Raw genomic sequence first — 12,250 nt, 5'->3', positions numbered from 1 at the left:
TATTACCACTACTACTATTACTACTACTACTACTACTACTACTACTACTACTACTACTACTATTATTGGAGTGAAAACATAAACTTCACCTTATGTCATTTCTGCGAAGCGTTACATATTTCCCTCATATTTCATGCCTCAAACTTTGAACTTCCTCGAATTTGAAATTAAACCCCGAGATTATGCTTAATACGGCTTGTGACGAAAAAAGAGATACAGAAAGAGAGAGAGAGAGAGAGAGAGAGAGAGAGAGAGAGAGAGAGAGAGAGAGAGAGAGAGAGAGAGAGAGAGAGAGAAACAGTACTGCCACTCTCCCCCTCCCAGCCACACACACACACACACACACACACACACCACATTACCACACGACACACCACAAAACAACCCACAAATGTCCTTTAGTCCTCCCGCCACAATACCACAATCCCACCACACATTTGGTTTCGAGTTACCTTACCCCTCACTCTCGCCTCTCCTCCCCTCACCCTGACTCACTCTCCTCTCCCCTCCCCTCCCTTCACCGCTTACTCTTTCTTCCCTCAATAGCTAAATGGTTCCTCTTTTTCTTTCTCTTTCTAATTTCCTCACTTTTGTAAACTGTGCCCAATTTTTGTCTTTACTTTTTATTGTTTTTCCTTTTCTCTCTTATTTGTTCTTCATTTCCTTTCTTATTTTTCAATTATTCCCCTTTTTTTTCTCTTGTTTCTGCTTTGCTGTATGTTATTTTCTTTTATCTCATTACTCTTCATTATCATCTCTCTCTCTCTCTCTCTCTCTCTCTCTCTCTCTCTCTCTCTCTCTCTCTCTCTCTCTCTCTCCCTCCCTTTCCCCTTTTCATCTGCTCTCCCATATCCTTTTTCCCCTTTCACGCATATGTTTTAAAAAGCTGAGTCACGCTTGAAGAAAGAAGAGCGCGGGGATCGATAACACAGAAACTCTACTCGTAAACTTCTCATTCACGACCATCAAAGCATTAGGGATTTCTCTCTCTCTCTCTCTCTCTCTCTCTCTCTCTCTCTCTCTCTCTCTCTCTCTCTCTCTCCATGCACCGATCGACACTCACAGTTTTCCTTGTCATTAATCCCAATAAGATTAATCAGCGTCCCACTTCGAATATAAATTAATGTCTGTAAGAATGATTTATTTTTTCATTCGTTGTCTGTCTGTCTGTCTGTCTGTATGTATGTATGTATGTGCCTGTTTTTTTCCTTTCTTTTATTCTGTTAATGTTTTTTTTCTGTATATCTGAATCTCTTTATCTTGTCTGATTTTTTTTTATTTTATATTTATTTCTATCTGTTTTTCTTTGTCTCTTTGTCTGTTTTTCGTGATTTATCTGTTTTATATCTCTCCTTTTTATCTGAATCCATCTGTTTTATTTGACACTGCCTTCTCTCTCTCTCTCTCTCTCTCTCTCTCTCTCTCTCTCTCTCTCTCTCTCTCTCTCTCTCTCACATCCATTTATGCAAACGAGTCTCTCTCTCTCTCTTCTCGTCCCTGTTACATTTCAATTACCAGAGTGTCAAGCCAAACGTTAATTAGTACAGGTGCACCTCTAATTTACCTGCGTATCATTCCCTAATATCACAAAAAGCTACAAAACCACAATTGCTCTAAATATAATATGAATACCGAGGGAAGCGAAGTTTTTACAGTTTGATCGATAAGAACCGGACGTGGCTGAAAGGTCTGAGTACTGGGTGACGGAGCATCCCTGTTCGATTCCTCTCATTATGACTTTAGTGAGATTCAGGTGTTGGTGAGAGAAATTGAGGTTAATGATGAGTTATGTATATATTTCTCCAAGTACAACAAAAGATGGTCGTTTTTTGATATTGTAAGTTTGGTAGTCCAGTTTTTTCGGTGGTAGTTTTACTATTTGGGTTACTTTTCAATGACAATCTCTGGTAAACTCTGAAACTCTCAATCTTCTTCTGTATTTCCATCTACCCATGATTTGAACTCACTTCAGAGGAAGGTTTCAAAACATTTATCCCATTCTTTTGGCTAACTCTCTTGTTCGAGGACTAGCATCTCAGTGGGCCTTTTTTTTTTTTTTTTGTTGCCCTTGGCCAGTTTTTCCCATCTTACATAATAAAAGCAAACACACTGACTTCCTTTAGAGTAACAGAATATTGACACATTTATTGCTTCAAGAATCAAAGTCTCAATCTTCTTTTTATATACTCTACCTATCTTTATATTGCATCATTTTCCTCAGTAATGTAGTAGAGAGTTCTTTCATTACACACACTCAATTATCTTTACTGAATGTCCCGTAATATCCCAATCTAATGAAACCCAAACCCCGGGAAAACATCCATCAACTCATCTTTCTCATCCCGCCGAAGAAGTCCTCGCGAGATGATAATTAATAACCACGGGGAAGCGACGCCTCTCCTGCAGCATTATGATTAAGAGATCTGGCTGGGAATCACTGACGGGGGAGGAAGAGGAAGGGGTGGGTGGGGTGGGTGGGAAGCTCGCACGGGAAGGCAGCCGGGCGGGCATAAAGCCGAGGCCGGGACATTAAAAGGCGATCGGAATTCCATTAAAACGGCCTCACGGTGGGGGAGAATTATATGTTTCCTCCCTCAGAAGAATAAGAAGGGTTCCCAGCCTAATGCAGTGACGAAGCTGCTTTGGATGGCATCGATTTTGTCATTACGCTGTAGGTTCCTCTTCTTCCTCCTCTTGCACTCTCCGGCTACGTGCCCGTCCACTGTCGCCTCATGTTTTCCTCTTCCTCTTTCTCTTCTGGTACATCCATTGCCGCTTTCCCCTTTTTCTTCTCTTCCTCTTTCTCTCTTCCTGCTACATGTCCATCCACTACCTCCTCCTCCTCCTCCTCCTCTTCTTCTTTCTTCTCCTCTGCCTCTTTCTCTCTTCCTGCTACATGCCCGCCCATTGCCTCCTCCTCCTCTTCCTTTACTTCCACCTCATTCTCTCCAACTGCTTAGAGCCCGTGTACTACTTCTCCTCCTTCTTTTCATCTTTCTTTTTCTCTCTTTCTTCTCTCTTCTTCTCTCCTCTTCCATTTCTGTTCTTCTTTCTCTTTCTCCTCCCTTTCCTCTTGTTCCGTTTTGTGCCCATTTGCTTATTCCTCCTCTTCCTCTTCTTCCTGCTTCTCGTCTCTTTCCTCTTTTCTTCTCCTTCCTTCCGTTTTTCCTTCTCCTGTTCCCTCACATTCCTCTTCATCTTCCTCTTCTCCTCCTCGTGCCCGTCCACTTCCTCCACCTCCTCCTCCTTCTCCTCTTCCTTCGCCCTTCCCCTTAAAAGTTCTCTTCAGCACAGTACTTAATAAGATGTGTGGCGAATCACTTATATATTTTGGCAGGTTTATGTTATTTGGTTTTCCTCTCTCTGTATAATTTGAGTGTAATAATTTTAGTACGTGTAATTCTAATATCATTCACTATTTCCTCTTCTGCATTACACCTTATCGTATTTCCAACTCGGTCACTTTGTATTTATTCCTTCACGATGCATATTTTCATTTCCCTCCAGGCTAAATATAATGTCACGCCCCAGCGAACACAACTCAAACACTCGTGACAGGGAAAAACAAAACAAAACAAAAAAACACAACAATCAATTCGAAATAATCAATCGTGCAACAGTGAGGCGTGAAAAACAGGAATGGCAACACGTCAGACGAGGAGACAAAGGTAAAGGTAGCAAAGCCGATAGCCTTGGAACACCTGCGGCTTGGTATAACATTATCCTCACCAGCTGGGTTAGGTACAGTAGGGGAGGGGGGAGGAGGTGGTGACTTAGGGTGGTGGTAAGGTCTGAGGAGGAGGAGGAGGAGGAGGAGGAGGAGGAGGAGGGATCACCTTGGCACCTGTTTACTGAGGGCCACCGCAGGAGACACACGCATGAGGGAAATTTTACACCCTTTGTATGCTTTTGTTCGTCCGCCCTCAGCGAGGCAACTCTTCCCAAACAAAACACTTTTATCAGGTGGCGTGTGGCGCGTGCAGGAGTGGAGAGGGACGGCGGTGGGAGAGTAAGGGAGAGGAAAGTGAATGTAAGGGAGAGAGTATTGGAAGAAAAGGATAACGGTAGGTAATGGAAAAAGAGGGTAAATAAAGAAAGGGGAGAGGGAAAATAAGTGTTATATAGAGGGTGAGGGAAGAAAAGGGAAAGAAAATCACTAAGAGAGTAAGGGAAGGTGAAGGAAGGGAAAAACATTGAGCAGAGAGAGAAGTTGAAGGAAAGGGAAGTAAGTGAGATGATAGAGAGCGATAGAAGGTGAAAGGTGAGAAGTGTGGGTGACTTGCAACGTTCCTGGTATTGATAAGGTGATAAGAATGGGGTCTAGAAGAGAGAGAGAGAGAGAGAGAGAGAGAGAGAGAGAGAGAGAGAGAGAGAGAGAGAGAGAGAGAGAGAGAGAGAGAAAAGAAAATGACTCATAACAACTAAACGCGTGACAAAACACCCAAATTCGACAGAGAGAAAGGAAAGAAAACGTTATCATGAATCAACGACGTCAGGAACCGAACGACAGCAGGTGGGCGGCGGGACCGGACACCAGGAACAAGTGAACAAGTTGCTGATTAATTCCATCTGTCGGAGCACCGGGACACGCTCGGCTCGGCGTCACAAGGGGAATCGAAGGCCGTCAGCGCTCTCAAAGGAAAACATATTCACCTCATGATAATAAAAGTTTAACCCCCTCGCCACAGTGTTCTTTCCGGGTGTCAATCAGCGGAGACAGTGACAAAGAGATATGCAATGGACGGCTCTGTCTCTCGCCTCTTTCCATTACGTTCCGCATATTCACGTTCTGTTCTCTTTTCTTCCTTCCTTCCTTCCTTCCTTGTCTTTTTCCTTTTTTTTCTCTCTCTATTTCTCTATTTCGTTTTTATTCTCTCCTATCTTTTCCTCTTTATTTGTCTCTTCTCTTTTCTTCTTCATTTCCCTTCTCCTTTATTGTTCTTTGTTTCTTCTCATCTTTTTTTCTCCTTTGTCTTCTCTCTGTTTCTCTTTGTCATTTTTATTTTTATTCTTCTTTCCTCCCTCTCTATTCCTCTTTATTTGTCACTTCTCCTTTCTTCTATCTTTCTCTTCTCTCTATTCCTCCTGTCTCTTCTAATTCTTTTTTCTTCCTTTTCTTCCTCTTTGTTTTTCCTCCTTATTTACTATTTATCCTTTCTTCTTTTTTCCCTTCTCTCCATTCTTCTTTGTTTTCTCATCTTTTCTTCTTTTTTCTTCCTCTCTATTCTCCTTTATTTGTCATTTCTCTTCATTTTTTCTCTCTTTCCTTCCTCTCTACCTCGCTATTCCTTGTTACTTATTCCTTCTCCCTCTTTCTCAATCTTTTTTCTACATATTCCCTTTCTTGCGTCTCTTCCCCCATTATCTAGTTTTCTTTTCTCCCTTTTTCTCTTTCCCTATTCCTTCTATTCCCTGTTCCTCCTTTTACTTTTTGTCTACTTCTGTTTCCCATGGTTCGCCTCCTGTCTCCAGCTCCCATCCTCCCCTTCCTCTTCCCAACTCATGTTCCCTCTCTTCCTCTTCCCCTCCCCGTCCCTTTACCCTAGTGTTCATTGTAAACATGACGCAAGTATTGCCAGATGACTACCCCCCTTTTCCTCTTCTCTCCTCCACCTTTCTCCCATCTCTCCCTCCTCTCTTCCCTCTCTCCGCCACACTCCGTAACCTGACGCCATTTCTTTCCCTCATTGTCGTTCACGTCATAAACTGAAACGCAATGAGAAAAAAAAGAAAAGACAGAAAACGAAAAAAAAAGCGAGTGTTTGGCTGAAAACTGAAACATCAATAAGGACGATTTAGCAATAGCGTTATCAGCGTTTTGGTCGTTATCTCTGTTATCAGCAATATGAGTGTCTCCCCCGGCTGAAGGGAGAGAGGGAGAGGGGCCAGGGGGCGGCTGAGACAGAGAAGCCGCCGCCACAGTGTATAACAAAGAAGATTGAGAGGACAAGGGCGACGAGACCAAACGCAGTGAGACCCTAAACGAAACACTGGAATGAAATAGTCCAGATGTGATTGGGAAAAAAAAAGCGAGGGTGCGGAGGGGTAGGTGGTGGTGGGATGTAGGGGGAGGAGGCAGGGGTGTTTACTCTGGGCGCGCGGCACATGTGGTGTGTAAAGGGTGAAATGTGAAAATCATCGAGTAATGCCATTGTGCTCCACCGGTCGTATGGGAAAGTGACCAGCTCCATGGGGGTCCGTTATCTCTCTCTCTCTCTCTCCTCGCCGCCTCACATGAAGACAAAAAAAAGTACTGTGCTTCTAAGCCGTTTTGAATTTTAGTGCAGCGACGTGTTTAAATTCACTGCCACTCTGCGTCTGGCGTGAGTGATTGGCACGTCACTGTAAGCTGGTCATTGCCAACACGCAGCGCAGGCCGCATGCTGCCTCGGTGCTGGGAAGACTTGCTGGGAAGTGTCAAGCTGAGATGTCTGCTTGAGGGGTTGTGATGCGCTTACTGCTGATCATTACAAACACACATTAATCTTAGTATAAGATGAATGTTAAAGTCTTAGTTCATAAGATTGAAAATTCTTTCAACATAATGATGTGGTCGCTCTATTGACATCATGCCTCACCATTGTTCTTCTCTCCCCCACAGGCCTGGACGTCCGCCCAAGCGACCCCACGAGATCATGGGCATGGGCGGCCTGCCTGGACCCATGGGCCCTGGAAACCTACCTCCCCCACACCTTTCCCCAGAGGCACTCATGGCTCTCAAGAAGACCCGCATGGACGCCAGGGACTTCCCGCCATTCATGAACGGCGGCGTACCTGGTGAGTGGCGGCGCCGCTGCGCTTTCATGGCGGATACAGGAACACAACAAATGCCTTATCTGTTCCTTTCTATTCCCTCATAGTCGCCTTTCCAATCCCTCCAGATGGAGACATGGAGAAGTCTCCTCTTCTCTCCAACGGGTACAACCCCCCACCCAAGGGCCTCATGGCGCAGTACATGGCGCTCAACGGCGGTATGCCCCACCCCGCCCTGCTGGCACACACGGGGCTGCCACTACCGCCCCATCCCGCCCCATGGGCCGCCCACGCCGCCGAGCACCCCTTCAAGAACGGCCCTCATCCTGACAGCCTGGCACGGTGAGTTTCGCTGCGACCCGTCACCTCACACTGCCTCAGTGCTCACACACCACACTCACTCTCTCCTGGGTGCGTCACTAGTGTGCTCATTATTCCAGTCCATAAAGGTTCAACATTTATGAATAATTTTCGTTATCACGAGGCACATTGCAGTTCCCTATATGTACCACTAACTTTCCATTAAAAATTCTATTGCTTCCATCATACCGAGCTATTGACAAGCTTACAACAATCATAATTATTTTATCCTTTCATACACACCACCATTATCATCGCCATCACCACTATTATAACGTGACCTCCACCACCACCACCACCACCACCACCACCACCACCACCACTACATAACAACAACAACAAAAGCAAACAACAACAATAACCATCAACAACATATGAGAGCTGTTGCATGACAAATCACCACAATAGCTGCAACAACAACAACAACAACAAAAACAACAAATCCCTTCCACTGGTGAATTAATTAGTCATTGTTTTATCCGCTCCTTTTTCTTTTTTCACCACTGGGCTGTCGCAACCCGCCACAGCCCGCCGCCTCACCCTGGCCTCCTCTGCTTCAGGTCGATGGTGTGGGAGAACTGTCGGGCTTCATACGACGAGGTCCTCAAGCACTTGGAGAGGTGAGAGAGCCCGTGTTTCTTGACTTGACATTACCATTGACATGACCAGCGCACAGTGACTATTTGTGACTAATCGCAGAGCACCATACAGGAAGGTTTGCTGGCCTGGCGGGTGTCCAGGTGTAGTATTTATTTACTACCGCAGTTTCGGTCACAAAGGTTAGTTCGATTCACTTGCGGGTGGTTAAGTTGCAGTGGTCAGCAGGTAAACCGGAAAGCACACAGCCAAGCCACCTATCTCGACGCGCAGCTGAGCTACGTGTATACACTCACAATGAAAGTAAAATGCCATTAATGCAGGGTACGCATAAACAGGAAAAGCATGGCAGTGGTAAATCTTACTCGTGATTTCATACGATTCAAAAATACACCAAGCTATAAGGTTGACCCAGTGATCTTGTATTGTATAATGTAAAGACAAGAAATGAAATAAATATCTAGATATAAGGAGTAACAGTTAGCAAGTGGGTTGAAGTTCAGAGTAAGTGACAGTTTATATATCAAAAGAAATAATACAAAGATGCCACTCAAAGCGTCAACTGCTAAAGTAATATATACCCAAATTTAGCTCTAAATCATAAAGTTTTAAAAGAAGGCAAAAAAAAAAAAAATCAAACAAGAACAGCAGCAATAATAAAAACACACAACAAAACAAAAAAGAAAGACACACAGAAAGACAAAGGCGAAAGTAAAACTACAGAAAAATCCGCAGCAACAAAAAAGAAAAAGAAAACTACGACAGTGAAATAGTGAGAACAATTAATCTGGAGAAAAGAAAAAAAAGAAGGAAAAAAAGTAAGAATAAGTTAAAAAGTAGGCACGTGTCCAAGAATAATGATGGCAGCAGAGAGAGAGAGAGAGAGAGAGAGAGAGAGAGAGAGAGAGAGAGAGAGAGAGAGAGAGAGAGAGAGAGAGAGAGAGAGAGAGACTCCACCCATATCATAAAGTACTGCATAGTTTTACAGTAATTTATAGTACAATTTTCACACGCTTGTTGTACTTTAAGATAGTTTTCCATCTAATTTGTCATGCATTAAATAATTTATGGGCAGCGCTAGGAGTGGCGAGGCTGAGGAGGACGGTAGGGGGAGAGTGATGGCATGGGGAAGGCAGTGGGGCGCGAGGAGGACACAGTGGGGAGGTTACAACAATACCCCGCTGGCTCTGCTGGTCTAATATACTGTCAGGAAAATTTATTCGCCGACCTATTAACATCCTGGCCAAAATAAAGAATGTGCCTCAGATAACAGTCTTGCGGCTCACAGGGGTGAAAAGCAGGTATTTCCGTGACATTACTACTACTACTACTACTACTACTACTACTACTACTACCAGATAACACAAACAACAAGAGTAAAAACAAACCATCACTACGCGTTATAATGAAACTTCGCGGTGTAAAAGGCATTGTTTAGCGAGAGAGAGAGAGAGAGAGAGAGAGAGAGAGAGAGAGAGAGAGAGAGAGAGAGAGAGAGAGAGAGAGAAGGTAAAATACACATCCTGCTTGCGAGCGAAATTTACGTTGGAAGTTTTGAGGGGAGCTATTTGCACGTAGCCAGTAGTTACGCTTGTTAGGCGACTGGTGGCTGTTGTTTACGACCTGAGAATGAGCCCTCGTGTATATATTAAAAAAATAAGAGTAAAGAAAACAGGATTCTAATTGCCCACCTGGACAGAAAGTGTGCAGGTGTGTTACTGAGGAGGAGGAGGAGGAGGAGGAGGAGGAGGAGGAGGAGGAGGAGGAGGAGGAGGAGGAAGAGAAGGAGGAGGACTTTTTAGGAGAAATATATATCGCATCTTTATAATTTCGCCGTCAACACTTCATTTCTGTTGCCTGATTTAGATGCTACGGATACTGACTCACTTCTCTCTCTCTCTCTCTCTCTCTCTCTCTCTCTCTCTCTCTCTCTCTCTCTCTCTGCTCCCAATGACATCGCCTACTAAAAAGGAAGACACAAGGTCACTCTATGTACGTTTATTTCCTGCTGCCATGAAGATTTGCCCCACGTGGTGTGTGTGTGTGTGTGTGTGTGTGTGTGTGTGTGTGTGTGTGTGTGTGTGTGTGTGTGTGTGTGTGTGTGTGTGTGTGTGTTTATCCCATCCTTTTTCGGTTTTGTTTCAGTCTTTCCCGCCATTCACTTATTATTTTTCTAACGATATATTTTTTTTCATCAGTTTATTTTTTCTACAAATAAAAATACAATATACACAAATGAACTTCCTTTACGGTACTTCTTTTTTGTTCCTAGTGACTCCTTACAAAATTTTAACATAACACGAATGAATATTTTTACGACACACAATTGGTTGAAAACGATCTAAAACGCGAATATAAATAAGAATTAAACTAAAATCGAAGGGAAGAAATAATACATACATCGCATTTCGGAAATCATGGAATGACTACACTATACGATCAAGACAGCTCGTGCAGACACATCAACACACCCACTTAGAAAAAAAAGAAGCATGAAACAGGTTATCTAAATCCAATTCTACTCTCCTGATAACAAATTGCACCTAAGTAGCATATTACTCCTCAGCACATAATATCAATGCATCCTTAATATTTGCTAGCGTTATTTGCAAGATGTAAATGAGGAGCGAGGTTGAGAAAAGTGTATATATATTTACCGCGAAGGACGAATGAGCAGTTAGATGGCTGTAAAACAAATGGCTATAAAATCAAGCAGTGCCTGAGGGCGTGTGGGCGGTGTTTAGGCCGCGCCCTTCAGCCCGGTCCACGTGGGGAGGAAGCCTCACGCAGCCGCCTCACGGGGCTTCACGCGGCAACTTCGTATGCTGGCGTTGAGTGCGTCCAAGCGGCAATATTTCACTCACTGGTGGACTCAACTTTCCACTGTCTGAGCCACGGCGCCTGAGTTTCCGTAAGTTAAGAAGCAAATGAATAAATCGTTCTATTTCATTAATCATTTATCAAAAAAAACTATAAATTCTGTTTTTTTCTATCTAATTATCTGTCCGTTCATTAACCCGTATATATAAAAAAAAAAACAGGAAATAACCACAGGACACAGTAACGCAATTCTATTCTCATTACCAGATACATAACTACCTGTCATTACCTGTCTCTAATAAGCAGACCACGTATAAGGCATAGGTGGGAAGTGACAGGTGTTCATTAGAGCAAAGTAGAGTATCTATCTTCTTGCTACTGGTCTTATTTGGTCTGTACACCTGTCTGGAAATAACTGGGGTAATAACCAAGTCGCTATTAATACTGTAGTTCAACGCCGAAGATTGGCGAGTGAAGTCCTGCTGTGGTGCGTGGCGGTTCGTTTCCTGGTGGTGGGACAGCGATATTGTAGGGAAAACTCAAACATGGTATAGGAAACGCATGGAAAAAAAATCAGATAACCGGTTAGATATTTTGACAACGTAGACACATGTTAATCGTCTGATGAAAAAAAAAAAAAAGACACAATTTTACGATCTTATCACTGACTTAGAGTTTTGGCCAGAGTGAGAGGCAGGACAGGAGAGAGAGGAAGGGAGGGGCAAGGAAGAGGAAGGAAGGGCAGTCTGACAAATGCACCTGAGGACGTTTCAAGACCGAGATAGACAGTTTAATTGGTAGTGACTGGCGAACGGAAGCCCCCACGGTCACCTCGAAACCCTTCACTCCCATCACAGTAATAGTAATGGAGGCCAGCTGTGTTCCTAGGGTGGTCATGGGAAGGGGACACTGCAAGGCTGGCAGGAGAACAGGGGCCACCTCAAGGTTTTCTCTTCTATCAAAGTAATAACAATGGTGACTACAGTGGCGCAAGTAGATATGAGGAGGAATATATGTAGCAAGGTTTAAGCGTCCACAGACTGACTTTATTTTTTTCTTTTTCATTTTTTTTTCTTAGTTAGCATGTGGAGGAAGTTTTCAAGGGTTACTAAGCGACCACAGATGATTTCTTTTTTATATACATGGAGAAGAGATTGTTCAAAGGTTACAGAACTAACGGGAAAAAAAAAACTTATTCGATTATTACTCCTCCAAATTGGTGAGCATGAATCTTTGCAAATTGATCCGCTCTGTCTCAATATTCCTTGCATTTAAATAACAAAATAAAAAAAAAAGATAAAAAAAGAGTATAGAAAAAGAAAGCTAGACAAAGTTACAGAGGTGAAGGAGAGAAGGCAATGCAAACTTCTCGCCTCCGTTCACCCAGCACAACAAAAGAAACAGTTAGGGATGATTATGTTACACTTGCACTGGCTACTTGCAATACCTCCTTGGCTGTGGCATGTCAGAGGCTCAGGGTTCGAGTCTCCATAACTCACAGCCTTTATCACAGACCACAAAAATTGAACTTCCCGTTGAACAAAGCATAGATCACGTGGCGTAGGTGAAGTCCCGCTTAATAACTACATTTATCCTACATTTTTCATTTCGGGAAACGGATATGTATGCAATTAGTGAGTTTGCAAGAAAGTAATTGATATCATAAAGCAGCTTGCATGATCTGATTACCCATAATGGCCCCGTATTATGACTATTTATC

The 12,250-nt window shown here is 43.4% G+C and overlaps 1 protein-coding gene across 20 annotated transcripts in view; it reads left to right on the top strand.

The window, feature by feature from the left end:
- LOC123499082 (dachshund homolog 2-like) overlaps positions 1 to 12,250 on the top strand; it is a 109,578-nt gene that overhangs the window by 67,337 nt on the left and 29,991 nt on the right. For 10 of the 20 annotated variants that reach the window (XM_045246697.1, XM_045246688.1, XM_045246689.1 and 7 more), the window contains 3 exons: positions 6,602 to 6,777; positions 6,861 to 7,095; positions 7,641 to 7,733. In XM_045246697.1, the coding sequence (XP_045102632.1) occupies positions 6,602 to 6,777; positions 6,861 to 7,095; positions 7,641 to 7,733 (504 nt within the window). The remainder of the gene's footprint in view (positions 1 to 6,601; positions 6,778 to 6,860; positions 7,096 to 7,640; positions 7,734 to 12,250) is intronic. The other 10 variants (XM_045246690.1, XM_045246698.1, XM_045246702.1 and 7 more) reach the window with 3 other exon arrangements.

Source organism: Portunus trituberculatus, chromosome 49 (assembly GCF_017591435.1).
Source record: "Portunus trituberculatus isolate SZX2019 chromosome 49, ASM1759143v1, whole genome shotgun sequence".
Classification (NCBI taxonomy): Eukaryota; Metazoa; Arthropoda; class Malacostraca; order Decapoda; family Portunidae; genus Portunus; species Portunus trituberculatus.
This window is presented reverse-complemented; position numbering and strand designations above follow the sequence as displayed.